General features: G+C 33.3%; 3 protein-coding genes across 6 annotated transcripts; 1 reads left to right on the top strand and 2 right to left on the bottom strand.

The window, feature by feature from the left end:
• Nucleotides 1-207: 207 nt before the first annotated feature.
• LOC136346837 (tRNA dimethylallyltransferase) lies at nt 208-4,626 on the bottom strand. Of its 2 annotated transcripts, XM_066296315.1 has the most exons (7): nt 4,407-4,626; nt 3,713-3,893; nt 3,133-3,512; nt 2,426-2,555; nt 1,478-1,593; nt 1,069-1,279; nt 208-593 (listed from the first exon to the last, which is right to left on the bottom strand). In XM_066296315.1, exons 2-7 carry the CDS (start codon nt 3,887-3,889, stop codon nt 264-266), a joined length of 1,344 nt encoding a protein of 447 aa, XP_066152412.1. In that variant the 5' UTR covers nt 3,890-3,893; nt 4,407-4,626; the 3' UTR covers nt 208-263. The 2 variants fall into 2 exon arrangements, with proteins under 2 accessions (XP_066152412.1, XP_066152413.1); XM_066296316.1 differs by lacking the exon at nt 3,713-3,893.
• Nucleotides 4,627-4,992: 366 nt separating this feature from the next.
• Nucleotides 4,993-15,922, top strand: HBS1 (translation elongation factor EF-1alpha (GTPase) HBS1). 2 transcript variants are annotated; one of them, XM_066296299.1, is made up of 10 exons: nt 4,993-5,203; nt 5,266-5,613; nt 9,353-9,616; nt 12,482-12,630; nt 12,868-13,026; nt 13,098-13,330; nt 13,993-14,165; nt 14,224-14,439; nt 14,498-14,655; nt 14,709-15,922. In XM_066296299.1, the coding sequence occupies exons 1-10, from the start codon at nt 5,161-5,163 to the stop codon at nt 14,970-14,972; spliced, it is 2,007 nt and encodes a 668-aa protein (XP_066152396.1). In that variant the 5' UTR covers nt 4,993-5,160; the 3' UTR covers nt 14,973-15,922. The 2 variants fall into 2 exon arrangements, with proteins under 2 accessions (XP_066152396.1, XP_066152397.1); XM_066296300.1 differs by lacking the exons at nt 4,993-5,203; nt 5,266-5,613 and adding an exon at nt 5,693-6,447.
• Nucleotides 15,923-16,080: 158 nt separating this feature from the next.
• On the bottom strand, nt 16,081-26,283 carry LOC136346828 (pyruvate dehydrogenase phosphatase regulatory subunit, mitochondrial). 2 transcript variants are annotated; one of them, XM_066296295.1, is made up of 17 exons: nt 26,028-26,283; nt 24,602-24,804; nt 24,282-24,452; nt 23,817-24,029; nt 23,192-23,355; nt 22,774-23,010; nt 21,973-22,083; nt 21,556-21,725; nt 21,206-21,392; nt 20,977-21,141; nt 20,615-20,772; nt 19,859-20,007; nt 19,181-19,472; nt 18,788-18,967; nt 17,947-18,147; nt 17,196-17,302; nt 16,081-16,430 (listed from the first exon to the last, which is right to left on the bottom strand). In XM_066296295.1, the coding sequence occupies exons 3-17, from the start codon at nt 24,353-24,355 to the stop codon at nt 16,295-16,297; spliced, it is 2,544 nt and encodes an 847-aa protein (XP_066152392.1). In that variant the 5' UTR covers nt 24,356-24,452; nt 24,602-24,804; nt 26,028-26,283; the 3' UTR covers nt 16,081-16,294. The 2 variants fall into 2 exon arrangements, with proteins under 2 accessions (XP_066152392.1, XP_066152391.1); XM_066296294.1 differs by lacking the exon at nt 24,602-24,804.
• Nucleotides 26,284-27,667: the final 1,384 nt, after the last annotated feature.

Here is a 27,667-nt window from a genome sequence, read left to right on the forward strand (position 1 = left end):
CATAGGTTTCTACTTAGCCGAAACGTGTAAAAATAGCAGCAGAATAGTGCATCATTGTATCGAGAATAACCAATCTTTCTAAAAAGACATGAATATCCGGCTGCTTATTTGAAGAAAAATGGTAATGTTGTCTTAAATGATAATTTATAAACTAACATTTTGCAACCGAGCAATGGGTTAATAAAGGAAAAAATGAACATCTGACAATCAATTCTCATTAAATTTTATTAAAAAATGTATTTAGTAATATATACAAAACTAACTCATTCAAGTTTAGCAGTTAAATTCTCACAATTCTTCATCGAGTTTTTCTCGCTGCTTTGCTTCTTTTTTCGTTCCAACACAGTTCTGTGCCTACGAGATTTTATATGTATCGTCCATTGAAGGGTTCCAACAAAGATCCTATCGCAAACTTCACAGACAAATGTTTCGTCAAGGGTATTTGGAACTGAAATTGTGTTTCTGAATGGCAAAGGATCAATATTGCACTTAGTCCCCGAGATATAACTTTCCAGGATATGCACTGCAGGTTGAGTAACGTTTTCCGACCAATTGGAAATATCTGTGGTGTTCAAGCCATATATGGCAGGAATCTTGAACCAAAAATTAGCCTAGTTAAATACTGCTTCTGTTCATTAACCAAAGTATATTCGTAGAACATAATGTTGTTCCTAACTCTTATGAAAAGTGTGTTTCCGCAGATGTTAGGAAAATAGCTATTTGTGGAATTTCAACTTCACGCCTCGCACCTTGTGTAAAAAAAAAACGGAAAATAGTATTGAAGATTGGATTTCAAAGAAGTATTACTGAGCTTCATTTTTACTGCAAAAAAATATTTTTCTGTTTTGCAAAATAGCAAATATGATATCCAAAATAAGTTTCTTCCTACAAACACATATTTTAAAGTATTTTTAGTATCTAGCCCAAAATCAACTATACGATTCAGGCGTTTTTTTTTTCTTTCGGTACCGACATTTTTAGCCCAAAAATAAAATTGAAAAATTAACTTATCCCGATTGGACTTATTCAGGTATTTGAAACAATTATTTAAGGGTATCTGCAAATCACCTCTCGATCTCTTCTTCCCAAAAATCTATTCATGGTCCATTTGGTTTGTTTTCTTGAGAATCGTCTGGTGACGATTTTCAATTGATCGAGGGCTTGTTTTAAAATTTTCTGACCTTCTTCTGATTCTCTTTGACTGTCTGACATCATTAAATAAGAATGGAATTCCTTGAAACCTATAGATTGGAAAATGCCTCGGGAGTAATCTGGATCCCTACAAAAATTGATCAGGATTAAGATTTGTATGTCAAAAAAAAATTGAGACTAGCACTACTGCGGAAAAAAAGGATCTTTTAAGAAGAAAGTCATTTCATTTGAATCTTGAGATAATAAAATTAATTGACTTTCAAAACGTTTAGTAATTTAAACTAAATTAATTCCTAAAACATTTTTAGGACTAAATTAAACTTACTTTCCATCTATTAATCTTTTCTCATTGTATTCTTTATGAAAATGTAAAAGTTCATCAATCAATCCTTCTTGTATCATATTGTCTACTCTGCTATCTAGCCTCTGATCCAAGCAAACCTACTGAACAAGATATCAAGTTTACAAGTGGGTTACTTATGCATTCAATAGTATATGCTATAACAAGAATGGAATAAATATCACGCAGGATCGAAAAGTTTGTACCATAAGCTGAAAACGACATGTACGGAGTGACGAGTGAAGAATATAGTCATTATTTCTCACAAATTTTAAATTATACTTTCTCTAAAATAATACATATATCTATTTAACTTATTATTTCAATGAATGTTAGTTAAATTAATATTTGAATAGTACCATTTGACGTCCGTACGACATAATCTTGATTCTTTGATCATTTTCTGTATATTTATTACCCTATTTGTTTATATATACATATATATATATATATATATATATATATATATATATATATATATGTCTGAAATGGATAACCTAAAAACAAAATTACTGTATTGAGCCGATATCTGTTACTAAATGATATTCTATGATAACTGAATAAACTAAAAATTAGTATTAGAAAAAAAATATTGCAGACTAATAAAGAGCATTCAGAATCATTATACATGAACGGGAGATTATAGTGGTTTTTGATATTTACGTTTACAATATAAATAAAAAATGGATAGAATAATATGGATGAAAATAATATGAATGTTGACAAAACTCACTTTGTCTTGTTTTCACATTAAACATGCAGTTTTTTTTTCATTTTAAATCAATCCCTATTATTGCTCTACGTTTCTCAAAGTTTGTAAAATAATTCAAGGTAACTAACAATGAATCTTAAATCAGATTTCTGAATGACTAGGATAATCCAAAATTAAAAATATCTTTTAATATGTATGACTTATTGCAATATGTAACATACCTGATCACATTGCAGCCAAAGCACTATGACATTTTTGAACCTAAGGCCTCCACCCGATTTGGATTTTGAGCACTGCTCTTCCAAAATATCACTATGCTTTTTCCCTTTTTGATACAACACTTCTAATGACCTAGGGATAAGTAACATTGCTCTTTATTGTGTGATGTTTTTTTAACAGAAACTATCAACAAACAAATTATAATTAAAGAATATAAGATTATTGATCTGGAGTTTGACTTCAAAGTTCAGGGAAATCCTAACACAGCAGTTTAAAAAAATGTATTAGTATTGCAATGTTTAAATTTGATTTCAGATTTCTACCAACCATATCACTTTGGTTTTACTAGACCAAAATAAATAGTAGTCAAACAATTTTCACTTTTAAATTTTACTTTGTCCTGGACATATAAAAAAGAATGTTTAATTTTTTAGGGAGTTTTGTCTTAGTTAAAGGTTTTTTTGGGAGGGTACAGATTGGTGCTGCACATTTTTATGTTGCAAAAAATCTGTAGATTGTTTTGGAGACTGGAAGAAAAATTGGGAAAACATTTTGGAGAGAAGGTATGGTTTTTTATTCAATTTTGAGTATTACAAATTGCACATGTAACATTTTTTGGAGTAAAGTTTGCATTGAATTACTATGTACATCATTTGATTTTATCAATAGGTATGCTATAAATAAGCAGATAGTACATAAAACAACTTACCTCAATATTTTCCTTCTATTGTTTGGATGCAATCTATTGGCCATAACAGGATCCAATTTCTTCAACTTTTCATGCAAAACTTCATTGGGCAATTCATGCTCTTTATTTGGAAATATTCCACAACCTTTAATAATCTCCTCCCCTGGGTTTTGAACCAAAATTTTCCACAATATTGATTCAATATAATAATTTGTGCCACCTACAATAATCGGCAACTTTCCCCTGTTAAAAATTCCCTCTATTATAGGCAAAACCATATTTCTATATTCAAGAACTGTAAATGTTTGATGTGGTTCAAGAATGTTGATCATATGGTGTGTGGCTGTGGAAAGTTCTTGTTGAGTAGCTTTGGCAGAGGCAACATCAAGGCCTTTATATATCTATAACAAAATGGGTCAAAGTAAGATATGTATATGAAATACAATGAAACTTTATTCATACTAAAAATGTCATTTTCATATGTTAAAAGATGATATAACCAAAGTACAGTTTATTGTAAAATAAAATATCCCCAGGTCTTTTTTAACTATCACATATTACCTTCTATTCAAGTGTATAAGCATGCAAACAAAACACTTACCTGCATAGAATCAGCCCCCACAATCTCACCATCAAACTTTGTAGCTAATTCTAAGGATAGTTTAGTTTTTCCTGAACCAGTTGAACCGAGAATGACTACCAATGGAAATTTACTAGTCATTTTTCCTGTCATTTCTTTCAGATATTTTACCCACTTGGTACAAAGCAAGGTCAGCATGAGACTGATTGAAAAACACTAATAATACAGAAGAAAAACTAGAAGTTTAATGTTTAAATGATTAGAGTTCTAAATAGTTGCATTTTTCTATTCCTTAAATGGAATATTGGTGTAGCTTATCCTTAAATACACACTTTGGTGCTGTTCTTTTTCTCACCAATTCAATTATACCTCTTTACTTAGGTTGCATTAAAAACAAATATTCTGTTTTTTATTTAAAATAAAAAATAGAACAGAGATAACCTCAAAATCACACGACCTGGACGTGAACATGGTATGTGCACACAACAACTAGGAACATTATGAAAAGTAAAATATCAAGGGTGAATTAAACAATTTATTAGGAAATAATCTGTTAGAATTAGATGTGAGTTTACGATTATACCAATTATTTATAATAAACCATTCCCTAAATTATCGAGAAATTATTGAAAATACTTTCTTTTTTTATTATTTAATAGCCATCTAAACAGGTCTCTTCATGTTTGGCAACACTGTATAATGCATTAACATTTACCTGTGTTAACAAAATTCCTTTTACTGTACAGTATTTATATAGATGTCGCCATGAGCTATAGTTTTCTATGAATCATAATAAATTTTAATTTATCTAAATGGACATACCGAGCTACTCTCGACTTCGGTCCCGTCTAGCTATTGGGGATTAAACCCTGGTAACAGATGCCGCTAACCTGAACTAACCACTTGTTAGCCTTCGGGTTTTAAAGGGTTTTTTTGGCAGAGATGTCTTTTCTCCCTTAAAAAAGAAAACAAAATTGAATTAAAGTTAAATATTTTGGTTGCCGTAAGTTTATGGCACCTGGAAGATTTGTGTTAACGTTTTCTTTTAATTGAACAGTTCAATCGTTTCCTGGGTTTGGATTGGTAAATCGTCTTGAAAAATTATAAGGGAAATGCCAATATCATATTAAAAAATTACATAATACGTATTGAAATGATACTTTGTTTTAAATATATTAATCGTTTCATGAGCTGTGTGTTTGCTAGTGCATAGATCTATGACAGTATAGATCTATGCACTAGCATTATGACAGGGACATTTCTGACAGCTGACACTTCTGTTTTTTCCTCGTCAAAGCTTTTTGTTCTTCGTCTTGTCATTAGCCTTAGTACGCAGCTGATTCCATGGTTTAATTTTTTAATTGTTAGACGATTCCTTATAAGTTCTAAAAAATCAACGTTTAAAATGAGTTTAAACTAATTTCGTTCGGATTTAAAATTAGTAATAAATTGCATTAATATAATACATTATGGCTCGTCATCGCGATATACGAAATATGGATTACGAAGACGGTGAGTTTTCAGTTACTCTTAAAATTTTCTTCCCTCATACAATTCAAAAATCTGTATTGTAGAATACGATGGATATGACGATGTTTACGGACATTCTATAGACGACGACTATTACATTTCCCCCAGTAACAGACAATTTATTTACAATCGAGAAACATCTCGAGAATCAAAATTTGAACATAAGGATGACATTCAAGAAGCTGATGAAATAGACGAGTTGTCAGATGTGGAAAAAGCCAAGCTCAATTCTTGCATAGATCAGATTACTAGTATACTGGAAAGTATCAGTATTCCAAGAAGTGAACTGGTAGCATTGATATTGCAGCACAAGTTCAAGACTGATTTGGTTATTAATGCAATACTCAAGGATTCCAAATATGCTGGTCCCAGTGGGGCTACAAAAGAAAAAGGTGACTATTGTGTATATACCTTAAAAAATGGATCATCTTTTTAATTGAACCATTTTACATTTTTTAAGTATAATAATTTTTAAAAAACCCTTGTAACTTTTCTCCGTAGGTATTTGAATATTTTCTAAAATAGTTTTGAGTTACTTAGTTACAATATGCCAAGAAAACAAATTTAAATACTAACATGATTGAACTAAAGCTGCCATGTGTTCACATTTCTCATTTTCATAGCATGCTTTCTATCTGTATTTGTGTAAAGTAAAAAAATGTAGACTGATTTAAAAATAATTGGCTAATGAACGTATTTTTGTTCTTTCAAGATTTTCCCCTTATTTTAATTAATTGAGGCATGATTGGTCATTAATTAATTGATAATTGACTCTCTTAAGGATGACAGGAAAAGATGACCAGATTAGTTTTCAATTTGCCATTTCCTTAGAGTATTTTTGCCACTAAATTAAAAAATCAAAACACATAATTGGAATAACAAATATTAATCTATACTTTCTCTAGTTATCCAATAATAAACATGTTAAGCATCAAATAGTGCATGATGCTACTCTTAAATTTAAATATCCATTCAAAATATTCAATTCAAACTGCAGTAGAAATCACTATTGGTCTTTTTATTAACACAACTTTTGAATAGTGTTAAAATATGGATAGAAATGATATGTTAAATTATGAGTATGACAGTTGAGAGAAGTAGGAAAAACTATCATTCATTTTAAAATAATGATACTTGTCTTCAAAAGTTTCCTGAAAGCTGCCATTTCTTCTAATAGTATATTTATTCTCTTTCATGCGCTGCTCCCATGTGGTTTTCTTCGGAAGGTAAGATGATTCAAAGTTATTATTTAAAAATATTCCTAATGATTGCATAAGAGCCAAGGTCTCCCTTAATACATATAATTCCAATAATATAAATTTGAACGTTAAGTTACTTTTGAACAAATCAAATCCTTTTGCAAACCCATCAGTTGCATTTAATAAACTTGGTACTGAAACTGTATTAAAATCAAAGTCTGAGATTCCACTTGAAAAAAATAAGTCTGCAAATTTTTATGTTCCAAATATCTTTGGTGGTAGTGTGCAAAGTTCAGACAAAAACCTGCCAAATAATTTTATGATTCCCAATATTTTTAACACAAAGATGGATGCTACCAATTCAGTTCCAAGCAGGACTTTTAATATTCCCAACATTTTTGGGGCATCTCCTAGTAGATCCGTCCAGTTGGAACCTACAAGTGTTACTTCTGAAAACTTTAGCACTTTGAATGAATTGGCTTCTAGTCATTTGAGAATGCGAATACCTCACAAAGCATATATATGCTCAGATCAAGATAATTCATCTTTAGAAGTGATTTCCAAAGGAGTTTCGGATATTCAACTAACACAGGACAACAAATCTACGGCTTTTACACAAGCAGGAGGTAGCATTAGTATCGACTTATCCAAGGCTTTAAAACCTTCAGGCAGTTTGCCAAATTTCTCTAGAAACAAGGAAAATGTAGTTTCTGCTCCTTTTGACATACCTTTTATTGATGGAGACTTTGACATCAAAAAGAGAGATAAGATGTTACTTGTTCAGGAGAAGTTGCTTCCTTGTACTCTCACGGTCAGGGATTTGTTAGGAGTTAAAATTGGTCTTTGGAAGGGGCCTTCAAGGCTAGGAAAAGTGATTTGTAAGAAGTACCGACATGCCAAACGGGGAAACGTCATAGTTACCGGACCGTACGAAGGATCGCTATCTAAAAAGATCAAAGTGTTTACGTTTAGTACTCAATCACCTGATGATTTTATAAGTTCCCATATAAGGAGATGAGGCGGCAAGTGTTTGGAACAAAGTTTTAAAAGTGTATTTGACTGTGTATTATATTACTTCAATTTTAATTTTATTTGTTTTAATATCATTTCGTAAAATCCTTCAAAAGTTGGGCATTTTATTTTTGAATATTTGCTAAAAAAGAATTTAAAATATACCAATTTCTTCCATGTATTTCTGAAATTAACTGAAAGAATCAACTTTCGATTTAATTTTTTTATGGCGTTATTATCGTTATTATATTTATTACACATCATTCTCAAAAAAATAACATTTCTTTTCCTCTTGGTATCAGACACTGAGATATTTTGTATTGTATCAAATAGTAGAATCGAATCGATTAAAAATACTTCATGTAGACATCAAATAACAAAAAATACCTTTAGAAGTCTGCGAAATAAAAAGAAATTAATTACTTTTTGTTTTGTCTCGCACACTAGCTAATTGAAAGATGGTCCAGTAAAAAAAAAAAAAATCAGTTGTATAAACAAATATCAAGGGATAAATTTGAATAAATCAGTTTTAATGATGTTGCTAACAATGTAATCACACCATTTTTCCACATATTACATTGCTCCTCACTATCTAGATAAAATTAATCCCGGTTTTTGAATATTTAATCCCTATAAAATGAACAATTTTTATACCATTCACACTGACAAATAGTGTCTCACTCTATGGTAGGGTCATAAATCAATACTTAAAATTAGGGCACTCCGTCGCAGCTGAGGGATTAAAGTAGGATACCTTCGAGGTATATATACAAAAAAAATAGTTTTGAGGTCCTCACACACGGACTGCGCGTTAATGGTTAAGGGCCAAAGCATTGTATTTACGTAATACCTAGTACGGGCTCAAGAAGTGAATCGGCATAAAGCTGCCCCATTTGGCGCACCATGTTATCAGGACATTTTATACGTTTTTAATTTAAATACTGGTTATTTTTAAATGCATATTCCATTTTTTTTTAATTTATTAGGTGTGTATATTTCAAAATTTCCCATTTGTGAAAAAATTATTAACTTAATCTATAAAATCCACTTAGAATGAACTTTTTTCGAGATCTTTTTATTCGGAAGTGTATGGTTCTAATCACTAGCCTAACAAAACTTTTCTCAATGATTACGTTTGGGATATTCAGGGATAAACGTCCTCGCACGATAAAAACTGCATTCTTTATGATATTTTGTAATACTGCCCCCTTATAAACCAAAATTTATGCCCCATTTCTTCTATCCATTCCATCATCCAAATTGAATGGTAAGTAGTTTGCAAATTTCTAGTTTGAACAAAGAAGCAACAATTAATTTATCAGATAAATTAAGTGCATTTTTTATGTTTTAATAAAGTATGCATGCAAAAATTGTTTGCGGTCTTTTCCCCCATCTTTATTAGGGGTTTGGAAATTGAAAGAAATTTAATTCGTTTCTTATTAAATGAAATAATATATAGAAAGAACGTGGAATTAATACCACTGAAATTCTTAACTACATAAGAAAATTACATCTAGATTTTAAAACATTTTTGGGAACAACACCTCATCCGTCATCATGGGTTATTGTAAATGTGTTGTTGCCCACCATTTTGATTTAAAATTAACTGAAAATGAAATTCACCACTTATTAAGGACTTGTTAACGTTTTCAGAACTTAGGAATAAAACAGTAAAAAAACGAGAATAAATTGTGAACTAAAATTTTGTTGCCTTATTTTTTGTGAAAAAAACGCATCTGCTTGAAGGAACTTCCTCAATCACCCAATTTTCAAATCTAAACGGGTATATATACGTCGAAAATATTGAAAACTTTTGAATTTCTCTAACCCAATACATCAACCTGAACGAAATTTTATATTGAAATTCTTTTATGCAACCTTACCACAATAATATGTTTTGTATACATTTGATATTTTTAAGCTATACCGTCCTTTGTTCCCCCAACTGTGGTCGAACCGTTGTCAACACCGACTGCTAAAGTTGTAGCCTCGACGGCCACCAATGTGGTGAAAGGTTTTAATTTACCTCAGCGAGAAGCTGAAACAAACCCTATCCCATCAAAAGGGTTCGATTTTGCCAACAGGTTGAATGGTACTCCGAGGTCGCAAAGCCCAGCTTCTGGCAGGGGACAAAGTCCTGCGTCTGGAAGAGGTACACCTGTTGGGGATGGAGAAGAACCAAGAGGTAAATTTTTTGTTAACTTTCCATTTTGCGGACCTGGTATGGGTACGGAAGAGGTTTCTGTAGTTTTGTGATTAATCTTAAATCTAAAGGCACATTCGGTTATTGGAAATTTAAATAAAAAATAACATTGAAATTTTTACATATTTATTTTTACATTTGCCCAATACGATATAGAAATAAGAGGATTTACGTGCATAATGCATTGAAAATTTAAATATTCTTTATTGGTATAAGGCGACCATTATTTATTTCCTTATATGAGTAACCTGTTTATTAATATAGAAAAATGTAAACAATTTAGTACATACTCGCAAAATTTATACTCTCAACATGTTTTCTGCAAAAAGTTTCTACGGGCCTTCGTTCGTGAAATATTTCGTGTTAAAATGAGATAATTTCGTAATAAATCTTATTGTGACCAAGATTTGGTTAAATGAAACTTTATGATAAATAGTTCAATTTTTCTAATTATTCAAGGCGGTACGCAAATACAGGAATGAACGAATGAATGAGAGAAAAACGGAAGGCATGAAAGTACCTTCACCCTTGACCATGTCCGAGTCCTCATTGGCCCCGCGATGTCCCTAAGTTGAACTGTACTAGTCCCGTCGACTTGACGACGCCGACGAGTCAATTGATCCTGGATTTCGTTGGAGAATAGGATTAGTGGTCTCGAGTGCTTTCTGGCTTGGTTTCACCCTTTAGGGCGCTGTTCCAGAATGCAGTTTAACCAAAAAATTAGCTTCTTCGTTGCCTGGGACGGCCAAAAGTCCCGTTAACCAAAGAAGACGAATTTCGTTGTTTTTTCTTGAATGTTGAGGGCCTTTGTATTCCAAAGCCAATTTCAGAACCGTCGGAGAGCATATGTTAACTTTGGTATTTCTTGGCGAGTCAGGCAACAATTTGAGGCTGCATGCGAGAACGGCGCAACACTCTAGTATGGATAACTGTGGGTCTTTCTATTTCGCTACTGTCAGAATACACGCCCACACCAGTCTGTCTAATTTGTGCATCAGCTAATTCTATCGCGGATCGGGCCTGGGGAAAACCTGTGCCCCCTTCTTCGTGAGCAAGTAGGGAGATCCCCAGAATGGTTTAAGTGTCATTGACAAAAGAACCAAGCATCGTTCAGTAGCTCAGAACTATGTCAAAGTGAGCAAATGACCACATCTGCATAGGTCGAAAATATGCATTCCATATGCATGCTTTATTACCTTATCTTATCATCAAATTAAAAGATTTACTAAGGCCTCTATTGCTCTGGTGCTAGTTGTTTTCACGGCTTCAGCTGTATGCGTATATTGTTTCCACACTGGATCACTACACGACGGTCTCGTATTTTCCGATGGGCCTTGCCATCGCGCTACGTAAGCCAGTGCCAGGCAGAACCCAAAGATCCTTGCAAGTGTGGTCAAGCCACGCAGCAGCACGACAATGTCCTTGTGGGTCAGTCCACCTTGTCATACGTCACGACTTTCTGCGCAGCGGAATAGTCCGTTCCGGCCTGTGTATCGTCTCTGAGGGAATGTTGTCAGGTGGAGAGACTGGAAAGAATATTTGGAGCAGAAACTCCCGTTTGGGCGTACCAGTCCTGTTTATATCGAAAAAGTCTCGTCTTTGCCTAAGGAATCTAGGGCTGAAGGCCTTAGATAAGATTTTGCAGAGGAGTGAAGCTGCGGGTATCTCGACAATATCTACCCAGGACAAACTTCGGCCACCTTTTGCGGGTACCGAAGGGCCTGTTTGTACACACGTTGGGCGGTCCATTAGTTTCCATTTGATGGATACACGCTTCTAATAGCTGCGCATCTGTTATAATTATTTACCAGTTATTATTCAGCTATTCATTGTTTTTAATAATTCGCTGTCTGTAAAAAAGCAAAAATCGCTAGAAACAGCGACAAGTTGTATACTTAAGGTTTTGCCATTAATTTTGCTTCAGGTGAGCAAAATATAATTTTCCTCCCGATATTTTGCTCAGTGAACTTGTTTGCTGACTTGTTTGTACTTTTTTCGTGGATCGAGCCACTGAATGAAATATTTCCTTGGTATAAAGTATTTTACTGGGGGTCGAAAGAGCTTCGCTGTTTTAAGTAGGACCAATGTAGGGCCGACTGGGTCCCATAGAATGTGCTTAAAAGATGGACGCGGGATTCAATTTGCACTAAAAGGTTTTTCTGAAATACAAACACTACAAAGGAAATAATGTTAGAAAAACTTTTTAAAAAATTAATTGTAAAAACCGTCAATTTTTGGACCGAGACATCCATTGGGTCCATCGCGTTTCGACCTCGGGAATTCTTAACACAATTTCGTGATAATTCCGCATAATATTCTAAGCTGTGCCAAATGTTCGGCACTTTACTTGACCATATACATATATGCGTTTACTAGTAATAAAGTTACTCGTACAAGTAGTTGACAATGATCACTCTGTATATTGTATGCACTCTTATTAGGGCCCGTCTTGTATTGATAATGAAATAAAGTGTACTTAAAAAACACTTAAATTATGCAAATTGCGCAATATTTAGCAAACATTAGCTCGCAGCTACCTATTTACACTAAAAATGTTTAAAGAATTAAATGTGTACAGTAATTGTGCAATATTGTGTCCATTACACCGATATATATTTCCAAGTTGCGGTGGAATTCCTTCTAAAAATTCCCTCATTGTTTACGCTTTCATATTTATCGCAGCTTTAGTGAGCCTCAGTTGATTATAGACTCTCTGCGAAATAAGTTTGATAGTGTCGAGTGTACCAATACATAAGCCTGTTATATATATATATATATTCAGTATTCTAATTTTTGATATAATAGGCAAGATAAAGTGTTTTATGGACTATATTTACTCCTGTTTAGTGGGAAGAAGAGAACCGAAAATAGATCCAGAATCTCAATATAGAAAGGAAAGGGGTAGCGGCAAAGAGCATTTATATATGGTTGTGATTGGTCATGTCGATGCCGGAAAAAGCACACTGATGGGAAGGTTGCTGTGTGAGTTAGGGCAGGTAAGGCATTTGGATGTTTTTGAGATATTTATTTCCATTTTGGAACGTTTCAATAATTTTATTCGTCAGAGAAAATGGTTTGACGATCCCACTTTAGCTTAAATCAGTGAGATTCAGGTTTCTGAGCTATATACAAATGTGTCTTTGCTCATGATTTTGTTTATAAGAAAACCATTAGATAAGAAACAAAATTTTTTGAATGAATCAATAATGTTAATCGAAAAAAAAATTTTTTAGGTGAACAAAAAGACAATGCACAAATATGAACAAGACAGTAAGAAAGTAGGAAAACAGAGCTTTATGTATGCTTGGGTACTTGACGAGACTGGCGAAGAAAGGGATAGAGGGATAACCATGGATGTAGGAAGATATTTGTTCGAAACAAAAACTAAAGAGGTGTGTAGAAAAACATTGTATTTGATATCTCTTTAAACATTTAAAGATTTTTGAATTGTTGCGTCATTTAGGTGACTCTTTTGGATGCTCCTGGTCATAAAGATTTTATTCCGAATATGATTTCTGGTGCTGCACAAGCCGATGTGGGTTTACTGGTTGTGGACGCCACGAGAGGTGAATTTGAAACTGGTTTTGATTTGGGAGGTCAAACCAGAGAGCATGCGTTGCTTGTCCGATCTCTGGGCGTTAATCAATTGGCTGTGGCAATTAATAAGCTAGATACTGTGTGTTGGTCAAAGGAAAGGTAATTTTAACTATATCCTGGATTTGAGAATTTTAACGAGTTTTGTTGAAGTCTATCGATGATTTATGATATTTAGCTGTATAATAGCACTCGCTTGTTGATATTTTTGACTTTCATGCAACTACATTTCCTCGTTATTGTAGGGTGAGCATATAAATGGAATCAATTTTATATATAAAGTGGTCACCACCTAATGTCAAATCTCAAGCTTCAACTTCAGATCGGGTTTAAATGTAACTATACAACCCGGTTTTGGACAGACAGAAGGGTGCGGTTTTATAAGCCTTAAAAATGCAATTTCAGTGTATTTTTTTAATGTGGGCATACTTTGAAAAATTCAGGACTCCACTGGACTCTACGTAAAAAATTGCATAATGCACCTTGTTTTTACTTAGCCGATATAATAAGTTATAAAATAACTGAAAAGTCTTGAAGCATATGTTTTTCGGGTCTTCAAATTCAAGAAAATTGAGCGAAAACTAACGTGGTATTTTGTCTATATTTTCGATAAATATTGTTAAGGGCAATGAAACTGCGATCAAAGTAAATGTTCGCGGTGCAAAACGTTAATTGAAGAGTTAGGTGCATTTTAAATTAGTTTATTTTAAACTTTTATGGGCTAACCGAGTACAACAATTTAAGTTATGTAAACATCTTTTCAGATTTGACGAAATAGTTCAAAAACTGAAGCAATTTTTAAAACAAGCGGGTTTTAAAGATTCAGACGTAACTTTCGTCCCATGTAGTGGACTAACCGGACAAAATCTTGTAAAACCTCCAACAGAGAATGAGTTGCTAGAGTGGTATACAGGATCATATCTTTTAGCTGTTATTGGTATGTGTTCTTAAAATAATTCTGTAGTATTTAAGCTCAAAACTGACTAAAATTTCAGACAAATTCCGGTCCCCTCCACGTCCGGTGACTAAACCATTTAGATTTTCAGTTAATGATGTTTTCAAGGGAACGGGCTCAGGATTTTGTGTAGATGGAAGAGTCGAAACGGGAATCGTTAACATCGGTGATAAAATATTAATATGTCCCAATAAGGAACAAGTTGTTGTCAAGTTGATATCTATCGATGAAAGTCCAAAAACTGTAGCTTTTGCCGGTAATTTTTCCCTCTTTGCTCTTCTCCTTCAATCTTATTGAATTTTCTATTTTTTCAGGTGATCAAGCTACAATAACATTGTCAGGAATAGATATTCAGAATGTTTCCATAGGTAATATATTGTGTGATCCTCACAATTCAGTTCCAGTTTCCACAAAATTTGAAGCCAGGATTGTGATTTTCAATATTGCAATACCAATAACCAAAGGATATTCTGTAAGTTTAAAATGATTGATTTTCGTTGTTGCAAATTTATTTTATAATTTCAGATTATTTTACACCATCAGTCTCTCTCTGAGCCAGCTGTGATAAGCAAGCTCACTTCTCAGTTAAATAAAAGTACAGGAGAGGTTCAAAAGAAGCATCCACGCTTTTTGGGAAAGAATTCCAGTGCCATTGTTGAGATTACAGTTTCAAAGCCTATAGCTTTGGAGCTGTATAGTGAATGTAAAGAGCTGGGAAGGGTTATGTTGAGAGTGGGAGGGGTGACTATTGCAGCTGGACTGATCACTAGGATAATATCTGCTAATTAAATAGAATGTTTATTAGCTTATGTTATAAAAAATAAAACATGGGAAGGAATTCGTAGGTAACCAGATTGTCCAATACGCATGAAAAGCTCTTAAGCTACAAAACTTTCGTCAGTGTTTATTACCTTCATCAGGGTTACAATATATAAGCAGTTTGGAGGGCTAACAGAGAAAAGTTGATTTCATTCTTATTGCTAATTATTTCTTTCGGTGTAAGTCGTGACATAACCAGATTAGCGGTGCATTAATAAACAAACAACGTCAGCCACCTTATTGTTTGTAAATTAAGGTCGTTCAACCTGTTAAAAATCAGATATTAAAATACACATTACATCATACACCCGGAATAGACGGGACAATAAAATTAAGGTTTACTACGTTTTCTCACAAGTCACAAAGAGCAGCTTATTAACAATTTGTTAATGTTTTGGTTTGTCTCGCGTCTTTTTTAATAGGAATCGTTAATTGCCAAAATTAAACTAACTGGACGTAACAACAAGCACAATCACAAGTAATAATGAAAATTTATTTTATTTTCCGAAGAGTTGGAGCTGCGGATCTCGAATTTTACTCAACCAACCTAATTGAAAGTGCGTTATGAAAGTTTTTTTGTTTTGCGGCAAATCTCTTTTGTATACGGAAAGAGAAGTATTTTAATATGTGATTTACTGTTGCTCCTCTACTGTGGTTGAAAGAGTATTTGAGGTACTACCGAAAATCAGTCGCTTTCAGATATTAGTTTAGGATAACCTTTTATGAGTGATTGTTGATCACCCAATCGTGTATTGTAGCCCTGTTGATAATAAATATTGCTGAAAGCTTGGTTAAGCTACTTCCCACGTTTGAAATTTTCGTTCATGAACAGTATCAGATTGTAAATAATTTATGATTAAATAAGATTTTTGAAAATTGAGAAGTAAAACGAATATAATTTTGATCCCTATTTGTTAAAATTGGTATAGTTGATTTCTGTAATTGTTTTGAGTGTTCCGATTCCCAAAAAATATATAATTAGCACACTACTGAACAGGCGATGTTTAAAAAAAAAGAGTGAAAAACTCTGATAACATCATTTGAGAAAGGAGCAACGTGCAAACAAATAAAAACAATATACATATGAACCCTTTATATATTTTGTTTACAATATATTACAATCTTAGAAATAGTTATCAAATACACATATATACAATTTCAATATGAAAATTGCTAACAAAAGGAAGCCCCAAAATAGTAAGTTCTAACTTCGATGGTTTCATTAAATGGAAAGCAGAATTACAAGAGTTACAGTATATGGCAATAGGAAAAGTATATGACTAATACAGAATTTAAATGGATTTAACAATTTGGTTGACATCTCTGTGTTCCTCGCTCTTTCCGCGAGTTGCGCGGTAGACATCACGTTCTTTATCCGGATATTTAGAGGGTAAAATCGGCGAATGGATGTTTGCTTTAGCATGATATCTGAAACAAAACATTATCATGATTATCGCTGATAATCTTACTGATAGTAAAGAATAGGTTGGAAACTGTAGGCAATTCGAAGATCGTAGCAGATTTAAAGCAATTTTTCTGCCCTAGTTTGTGGGAGTCAAACAATTTGCATTAACTGAACAGAGACGAATGTTTTAGAATAGAAAAAAATATATAATTTTGGCTGTCAATACAATTTAAATAAAATGATTTTACATGGAAATGTGGGTAAACAAATACAGTGTGGGTCGAGCAGATTTAAATAATGTGGCTTTCAGACCAAAAAGCATGTCTTAGTCATATGTAAATGATGTGGCGAGCAAAGTGTTAAAATCGAAACGTGGGTTATGCAGAGAGTATGAAAAGTCCATGAGGAGGCATTTGGTTGTTCCTGAGAGATTTATCCTCTCAGTAAGATGCAGATTAATATTATAGTGAATTAAGAAAAAAAAACGTATGCTTAATACTTTAGTATTAGTAGTATAAAGTGTTTTACTGTTAATAAAAAAGTTGGCTTTAAATTTACTAGACATACAAAATTTTGTTAAGGATAATACTAAAAACAAATCCTGCACTAGTTGCTCTTTTACAAGTCAATGGCACAGCAGTTGTTTTTAACTTAGATTTATGTCAAATATGTTTAATAAAAAAAAATACGGGATCATGATTGAACAAGCAGTGAGCAAGTAGTAAGAAAAAGCTTCAAAAAACCATATGTCTCGTAAAATATTGAACAATTTAGCATTATTAACTTACCTTATGCCCGCTATATCGACTTCAAAGTGTCCGCTGGTTATAAAATCGTGGGTAACTTTCTGCTTTTCCCCCTTTTCATTAATGTTTTCAACAAATCCTAGACATACCTGTAAAAATAGCGAAGTATTATCTGCAGGCAAAATAATTATGAATCTGAAAGAATTAATTTAAAAAGTTTAAAAAATACACTAGGGATCATTGTAATATTTCGACATTACTAACAAACAATCATAGTTTCATGAAAAATGATCGAACTTATCAGTTACAAGATCAAAATGTGGCCGTCAGCAACAAGTGTAGTACAAGTTATAAAAAACGAGCCTGTTTTTGCGTTCAGTGAACAAGAAACTTACATTATTGCATATATCTTACTCTTTTCACATGGATTCGTTTCTTTGCAAAGAAAAAATCCAAGCCGTGCGTTAAATTCATGTATAAGGTGATTGCGTCTAATTAAAATGGAACCTATTTGAGATTATGATTAGATGCAAAAGCTTTTAATCTAATATAATTTAATTTTAACTTTCGCAGAACTTCATTAGAACTGGTTCATCAAATGTCGGGAGCGATAGTTGTCAGTAAACCACAGTTGAAGCAAGAGCAACCATATGAAACACCTCGGCAATTAACAGATACTTTGATTAATGATTAGATACTTTTAAATATTTTAAGTATTACAAATTAAGTAAATTAGTTCATATGCAGTTTTAATACCACGTTGAACAACCCGCCCTTAGGATAAATTTCATACCTGTTTCTTGAATGTAAATCCGTAACCAGTGGTAGTGCAAATCCCCACTTCTTCCCCATTTCGGTAAATGGGTTCCCCACCCCAGGGCCATAAGTCTGTTTCGAAATCGTGATCCTCCAACAGCAGTTGAATATACATCCGTTTAACTCCTTCTTCTCGTTGCTTCAGTAAGGCGTCTCTCCCAATGAAATCGACTTTTTTCTAAATTAAATTACGACATTAAAACGAAATTCGAATATTTCCAAATAAGTAATACAGTGCGTCTTGAAAATATGGAAAGAACCTTTTATCGTACCACTTTCTGGAATTATCAATGACGTTGTTATGGGATTCGTTTCCCAAACATTTTTGTTAGGTCTTACCGGGATGTAGATGCAATGAATATGAAATAAGCAATAAAATAGAGGTTGTTTCATTTACGAGAAGCGAGTGATGTCGGTTTTTTTATATTTTTATTTTTTGTTCCTTTTTTATCGCACTAGATTCTGCATTAAAAATGCTTAAACTTTATCAATATGTTTTTTTGCATGACTAATATTTATCGAGACAAATACTGAGCGAAATATAACCCATCATCCTATGCATGCCGAACCAAATTCCGCTCTCGACATGAGATTTTGAAAACTATTAGATACATAGCGGGTTGTTAGAGTACTAAAAGGAGAAAGTACTACTCTCATAAAGGCACAACTTTGCCTCCATTTAACCCACTTTGTATCTCAAATGTTTTTGAAATGCTCACGGTGAGAATAGAGATTTGGGGATTCGATGCATTGATCAATAGTTGTAATAAAATTACATAGAGCAGAGACTGAAACAGTCCTAAACAACCGCAACTTACATCGAATTTAACTCGCCACACTCTTCCACACTCAAGTGGGGTCGTTGTAGTGTCCAAGTCCTGTCCCCAAAAGGCATAAAACTTTTCAACTCGTAGTGCTCGGGTGGCGTAGTACCCCGCATGTGTTATATCGTATTTTTCGCCAGCGTTTATTAAACTGGAGTAAACGTGAAGAGCAAACTAGAAAATATATGAAAAATTCACATAAAAACTTGCTTTATGCGAAGTGAGTGTTGTCAAGAAATATATTCAAGAATTGGCGAAGTCATGAAGCTAGCTAATAACGAAGTTAAGGACTTGTTGGTGACGCCATATGTTACAGTAAACACAAAAAAGTGAATGAGTCGTCACATGAAGACAAGTTTCAATATGTATTTCTATTACACTACTCACCTCATTTGGGATATACATCACGTATCCCAATTCACCGGTATGTGTGAGATTCATAGTGCGAATGCCGTTTGCCAACCCGATATCCAACATTTTAAACGTAAAAAATGGAAAGTTCTTAGGGTCCAGATCAGTGTCTGTCAATTCTGAGAGCAAAGTCCTTGTAAATGGTCCCATTATGCATAGTGCCGTAAACATACTGGTCACATCAGATATGGCCACGCTAGGAGGAAGGTGCTTTTGCAGCCACACTTTGCATCTAGTTTGTTGGATTGTAGGTGAAATCATCATGTAACTAAACGAAAACATTTAATGCATTTCAAAACAGTAAATCTAAATAAAAAAATAGAAAAGTAGAGGGTCCGCTAAATTCAATATCATTGTTCTATTTCATTTGTAGGTTTTGTATCCCTCACAATTTCTGAATCACCTTTTACTTACACAACATATCATTTTCCAACTCTTCATATTTATTTTCGTCCTTTTTTCTAACCTTTTTTCTATTACAACGTAGCCAATTCCGGAAGAATTAGTCTGTCGAATTCTGTGCTTACGTAAACATACGAATTTTTTATTTTAGATTTTGTGACGAGACATTATTATCTACAAACTTGAGCAAGAAATACGTGACCCGAATTGGCACCTATAGTGTAAAAAAAAGTAAATAATTTTGAAACTTACTGGTTTTCGGATAATCTTGCCAATGAGCAATCGTTTTCATACCCTCCTCGTTTATTTTGCATCCCCGTGTGAATTATACTACCGATGGGCACGTCTACGTCATTTGAACACACATACTGAAGTGCGTCAACGACTTCATTTCCTTTAGACTGAAATGGAAAACATATTTATACTGCATGGAATTGTGATATAAGTCTCTCATTACAGATATTAATCGATTTATGGCACGATATCACCACTGTTGCAGAATATTCCAAAAAGTCCATTTTTTTTTAATCATGCTTAATATGCCAGGAAACTGTATATACAGGGTGTCTAGTTATATTTAAAATTTCACCTACAGGAGATATCTACTATTGAGAATAGAAAAAATCAAATAAGCACAGGTTTTAGGGTTTTCTTTTAGTCGACCAATTGGGATTTTTTTTTATTAATCGTATATATATGTATATATTCTTATATTTTATAATAAGCGCTAAGAGGGTCATAACAAATTTGTTTATGCCTTCGTTTGTTTCATTTACAAAGTAGTAACCCTTCGCGAAGACCGCATCACGTACCGTCACCAATAAGTGAGATATCCAACCAAAAAATTGAAAATAAGATACAATCAACTGAAATGCAAATTGCACTGGTTTCGCAAGTCAGCTGCTTTCATCTGTTACGAACAAATTCCATTTAAAATTATGTAACAGGTTTTGAGAAGGTTATATTGGATCTATTTCGTAATTTAGCTGCACATGGCTGTATACTCACCCACAGATCAACTTTAGTGAACGAAGAATAATCGCTGATACCAACTCCTTCTCGACAAGCAGCATATTCCCTAGCAACAAAGTCAAACCAAGGCGGCTTCCCGAAAGTGTTGGTGTATGCTATTCTGTAAGGAACTGACCAGTCAAAATCTTCGTGATCTACAAAAATGCATATTCTATAAATAAAGAAAAATCGCTAAGTGGACTTAAAGTCAAGAAATTTAGGAATTATTAGAAATACGATTTTATAGACGGAATAAAGGTAAATAATTTAATAAAATACTAGGAAGTGTACTTTAACTTATTTCTTGTTGAAGTGGTGAAATAATGTCTTTATGTCAATAACAATTTAACAATTCTTGCCTCTCATTTGATCGGGATCAAACCACGAGGGTCTCTCATAACCCATAACTTGTCCAAAAACAGCTCCTGCTTCCCTCAATTTGGGATATACCGGCGACATCCTCAAATTCCTGCCCGTCTGGAATTCGGAAGAAGGATATGTTAATCCATAGTGCAAGCCCGGTACTATAATTATTTAATAGAAGATTTCCGGGATTATTTAATTGATAGGTGCAGTCTATTTGCCTACCTTCTTTAACTCTATCGCGTAAAAATTTTCGGTTGTTGTGGAGCCCCAAAAAGCGGGACACTTCCAACTCGTACATATCGAAATCAGTTTCGCCATTTACGATCAGTTCAGCAGTGGCCTTGCCCACACCACCTGCCGCCGAAATGCCTACCGTTTTCATTCCTGCAGCTACAAGATAATTGCGAATCTGTTGAAGATAACAACGTATGTAGATTAAATTTATATTGAATGCGTCGAATCGAGTACAAAAGAAATTTTTAATTTTTATTTTAATAACGAATAGAAGCTGTCATTAAATGGACTCTTTTTCGGCTATGGGAAAGAAAAATAAATTAAATAGGGATACCAACCTCAGGGGCTTCTCCCACAATCCATTTGCAATCTGGACTGAATGCTTCGGGGCCATTACAAAGCCGATCCAGAACTGCGTTTCCTAAACTCGGAACGCGATGTAGAAGTTGCTCAAGCAACACGTGGAAATGATCCCAGTCTTCAGGGAGTAGCCGCTCTTTAGGACTCGCTAAGACAAAAAAATATATATCAAAATTCCATATTTAAGAAGCTCCCGATTCGATGGTGGCGATAGCCTGTTGAGATTGTCACGGCAATTTTCAAAAAGGTCTTTATTTAAATTTTGGTGTTTAAAAGACGAGACCATTAACGCATGTTGTAGCGTGAAGCTTGGTAAAAAGTGGTAATGACACAATATCTTTCTTAATAATCAAACTTTTAGCCATTTTCAAACAAAATTACACCTATTTGATTACCTGGTATTCGGCCGTCCTCAAAGGCTGGCTTCGCCACAGGTTCAAACCCCCCGGCCAATAATCTGCCATTGTTTTCCCGAAAATATACGTAACCATCCTGGTCCCTTACAACTGAAATTGATAATGATTATTCAAAATGTATTTTTTTTTTTGAGTACCCAGAAAGTAGTGTACTTAATTTTAACAGAGGGTTCTAAGTCAAGCTTCAACTTCATCTTTGAAGTGGGGGAATACTGAAAATAAAGAGAAGAAAGAGACCTCGACTTTTAAAAAAGAAATAGCCCGTGGATTTACCGAATAACTTTATAAATCCTCTACATACGAGATAATGTGTAACGATGTGGAATACTTAAAGGGGTCAAAAGTTGCAACAAACAAGCTTAAAAAGTAAAAGTTTAACACCCTCTATCTTATTTAAAACCTTTTAATCCAATTACGAGACCACCTGTATGAGTGCTAAAATGAAATAACCATTTTACCATACTGATTCGGAATAATTACTGCTTCGCTAAATATTTTCGATCTTAGCGATTTTCTCGTTGACATACTTCGAGCGAAGATTATCCGATGTCATTAAATGTAAGCGTTAAAAAATTTATTAGATATATACTCGTATATATTTTTGAAATGAATGAAAATAAAAGATCTCGTTTTTAGAACATAATATATAGGGTGACCCATTAAGAGACACTGCTAATTAATAATTAATATCTATTTTTTTATATAAATTATATTCTACGTAAAGCCGTTGATTCAGCTATGGTGGTACACAAACTGAAAACCTAATATGCTAAAACTCACCTGGGGTCATAGGATCCAGTCCCGGAATTGGCTTAGTATGAAGATAGTAGTGTTCCACAGCATGCAGGGGCACCTTAACGTAAGGTTCCGACAATTGACCGATACCTCTGGCCCAGAAACCAGCACAATTAACGAAATATTCGCAATTTATAGGCCCTAAACTGGTATCCACGGAAGAAATCTTACCGCCTGTTTGAGTAACTTTTGTGAGTGAGCAGTTTTCTACTACTTGCACTCCTGAAACAGAACAACAAACAGCTGAAACTAGTGAGCATTATATGCCGTAATAAAAGAGCCCTACATTTTTATGCATAATATTACATCATAATCCATCATTAACATGTGTGATCTTATTGTCATATTTGCAATAGTTTCTGGCAAATAAAGAAGTTCTTTACTGATTATGCTTGTTATTTACCCATTTTTTTGGCCTCGCCGACTAATGCCATACAAGTCTCATAGGGATCGGCTACTCCGTCTCCGGGAATCCACAAACCTCCATAGAGATCGTCAATGTTCAAAAGTGAGCATTTTTCTTTACATTGAGTAGGGGTTAAAAGTTCACAATCTAGTTTCCAGGTCCTAGAAAATTTAGATTTATCGGATATTAAGAAAGGTTGTATACTTTTGTATATTAGGAGGAACAATATAATCAGAGTTTGTAAAGTAAAGCATAACTTATCTTACGTATATATTGATGGTTTAATTTATAAAAGAGTTTTTTACACTACACATAGGGGGCGTTGTAGCTTACATAAAGCGTTTTTGGCACATGTAGAGTCACTATGACAAAAATATTTTCAATTTCTGTTATACATTTTTTTTTCATTTTTATTATTTAACATATTTTGTCGTCCAAAGGTATAAAAAAATTAAAACTCTGATAAAAAAATATTATATAATATGCATGTATAAGAGCTTTTAAAGCTGTTGCACCTTGCTTAATCGAGGTTTATTCGTATTGGTTACCTTTTATAGGAAATTATTATTAACACCTTTACTTTCATGCACAGTCCCAATTAAATCCCTGGAATGCTACTTACACGGATTGGGCTTTCAGTCTCCTAAAATTGACAAGTCGATCGCGTGTTCTAGCTAGATTTAAGCTACCACACTGTTTCCATCCTGTGGATAATCCAGCGGCTTCTAATTGTTTGTACAACTCAATACTTGACTTAGTGAGTGTTACTTGTGATGTACTTGGCTTAAAAGCGCCTATAAGGCCCGAGGAATGCCACGTAGTTCCCCCTCCTGCTCTAAATTAGAAAAAGAAATCAAATGCATAGAAACACCGTTCTTACATATCCAACGGGACATTTTAATTAGCACTCGAAAAAAGAATTTTTTTTACAAAATAAAAGTGGAATAATTGCAAAATGGCAAAATCCGACAACTATCCGAGAAACCATGCTCCCTGAAAGTTAAAACCTTGATGGATATCTCTTGATAGTACAAATAACATATGATAATTATTATTTAGTTGGTAAGTATTCCCGTTCATTACCTACCTGTTTTGTTCAACAAGAACTGTCTGGGGACCCCATCCTAATTTGGCTAAATGATACGCAACAGATGCCCCCATAATTCCTCCTCCACATATAACAACTTTAGCTTGACTAGGTGGGGGAATCACATTTTCAGTTTTGGTACTACTTTGGTCAGATAAACTAGAAAGTGCTCTAAAAAGACGAGAGAAAACAAAGAATATAGACAACAATCATATAGGTATTTTATTTAGATTACACTTCGGATCACATTAAAAGCTATTTTATCCATCACATAAGGCAAATATATATATTTCCCACTAAATAAATGATATTATACCTACCATTAACCCCCATATTCTTCCTAGGCCAAAGCTGAACTTAAAGTCCAAGCATGGCTTAAAATGACAATTCTATGTGGTAAACTAAGAAATATACATATAGGTGTTTTGAGAGGATGATGTTTAATCATCTATAGTAACAGGCTACTTCTGGGTACTGTGGTCATTACTGTTCTCTGTTTTCTGCTCCATTTTTCTGCCTCATACTAGGTTCAATTACGCATTAATATAGCTAGGTTTAGATCTAGTTTTTTTCTTAAGTTAAAATAAATAAGTTATGAGTCCTTCTTGATGCTCCTGTGAAGGTACTTCATTGGATGTATTTTAACCAGCATGAAGTACATTACATAAATAATATTCAAGTATATTGTTGAACGTTGTTTAAAAATTTACTATTGAAAACAACATAGTATACTGTGTTTAATGGGACTTTTCATTACTGTCACTAGAGTTCGTTTATTTGGACGCCACTCATCTCAATAAACATAGTCGCACGGCCGTAGTAGAACATACTCCATTAGTTACATAAAATGCAAACAAATCCGATTTCTTAGCTGTTTAGTTTCATCATTTTGCTTTCTTTTACTACCTACTACCTAATTATAATACACTCTATATTTTAGACGAAAGAATATACTGTACTAAAATAAATTTTGCTATATCTCACAAATGTATTATATATTTGTTGAACTTGGAACTTCACTCATTTGCCAAATTTGAACACTATCATTGTTTATTATTATATAGAGGAAAAACATATACTTGCTATGGCAGGTTAGCATATTTGAACTTTTGAGTGATGACAAGTTAAATACATACTGTAATAGTCCAGTGAATTAGTATTGTATTCCAGAGCAAAAACCTAGTATTACTAAATAATAGAAAAAGTGAACTAGTAATCTTATTCCATGTCAGAGAGACCTTACATAATTTTAAAATGAGACAGGTGAGGTAGATTACTACAGCACTTCAGAGCACATAAAGGTAATATAATCTGAATGATTTAGCAAAAAACTAAATTAATTTCAGCTTTGTAAAGCGTATAAACCTGTCAATAGAATAGATAGTCTTCAAACAGGTATACATTAAGTACATGAGAAAATGAGAAAGAACAGTGAGATCGAAAACTATAGTAATCCATGCTATCTTTGAAGAGTTAATTGAGGATATAATCTATTTATTTCCATGCCGGTACTAATCTATTTATTATTAAAGTTTGCCGTCAAATTTATATTATTATATTCCATTCAGACTCATTTGTACCTAGTATTTTTTGATCCTATAAAAATATTTATAATATATTTCTTGGTACATTTATGTGTTCACTGTTATAAGCGTTTGCAGTTACTATGTGTGCATATAAAAGAGTTATAAAATATAATATTATACTAGAAGGTAAAGTAAAGATAATTTAAAGTTGCTATGTTACCTTTTAAAATATACTCTTATTTGAAGAGCATATTGGCTGTTGGGTGTATATCGCTGCATTGTTGAAACGATCTTCACTGTTTGTATGTATTATTATTGCCCATCAACATTACTGCCTAATATTTACAAGTTTAATAAAACAATATTTTTTTATTATTTAAAATATGATTGTTGTTATGAGAATTGACATTTGTTCGCCCACGATGTTTCCATAACCTTATTTTCTAAACGACACATAATTCCGTAGGTATAACAACGAAGTAACTAGGACAAGACTTCTGCACAGACTATGTTTCTCTCTTTCTAATTTATGCCATGAAGTAATATGATTAACGTTACAGGATGCTGGTCCCGGTGAAAACTTGACCAATTGAATAAAAGCTTTAGGCTACGCCCCCAACTATGATACACTGAAAGAAATAATCTATGCATTTGCATCGATATACACGGAGAAAAATTACTTTTAATAAATTAATTTATTGTCTAATGTAGGAAGGGACACATCAAAGGGTGATATTCCAAGTCCGTTCCTCTAGATGGAGTTAAACTCAGGGGGCTTTGGGGCTGTTTCTATTGTTAAATAGTATGTATATACATATGAATCTTGTAAAAATGGCCTGAATTACCTAGATTTTCAAATTAAGAAGCTCTTGTTAATTTATTTTTTATATAAAAAAAATTAAATAAACATTTACTATCTTATACATATTATTTATTTTATGCCAGACTCGTAACTAAGGCGCATTTATTGTTACATGTTCAAGGTGCGCTTTGGATTGGACACAATTTCAGAAAAACTGCAGCAACCATTGTTAGCACTAGTCCAATTTTTGTGGGTAATTATGAAAGGAAGGTAAACATACTTTCATTATGTAAATATGTAGTTTTATAGGGAAATATGTTTTATCACCGATTTCATAATTATTTTGAATTGTATCTTAGATGAATTGCAAAATACTTGTTAGTGCAAATTCAACTGAAGAAGAACGTATCGCACACTTTTAGTTGAATACAAACTGTTGAAGTCGTGTTATTGAAATTGATAATCTTTTATTAAATTAAATAATCTGCGTGATCCCTAGAACTAAAAATTAAAGTTTCCAAAAATTCACGTTAATTAAGAGATTGTTTTCATCTGTGATGTATACGAAAAATTATTGCTGATAGTGGGCCTTTCTTTAATATTCAATTTCTTACGTAAATATATGAAGTACAAGCTTTATTTCTTAATATCCTTCACGCAACATCATTTATCACAAGACCAATTAGGACACTGGGTGTATCTCGGCCGGATACTTCATCAGGGTGAAGAGGTGTTAATATAATAATTAATTTAACCATTTATACTTTGATAAGTATCTAAAATTCTTGAAATTGATCTTTGCAATAGGTAATGTTCAGGATATTATCTAACAGGAAAATCAAAAACTAAGAACTCTTGATTTGTCATTTAAAACGTACTTACTAGTATTATTATGAGGGGTAATAAAGACAATCTTTTAGAGCACCATGATGGGTATTCTATTGCTTCCTTTATTATAGAGATTAAATCAAATAAAATTTCGTGTAATAATGAATAATTTCCACAAATTACACGTGCACACAGGTGTAGGCAGTTAGGTAATGGTTTCATTTCCTATA

The sequence above is a fragment of the Euwallacea fornicatus genome, chromosome 24, assembly GCF_040115645.1.
Source record: "Euwallacea fornicatus isolate EFF26 chromosome 24, ASM4011564v1, whole genome shotgun sequence".
Lineage (NCBI taxonomy): Eukaryota > Metazoa > Arthropoda > Insecta > Coleoptera > Curculionidae > Euwallacea > Euwallacea fornicatus.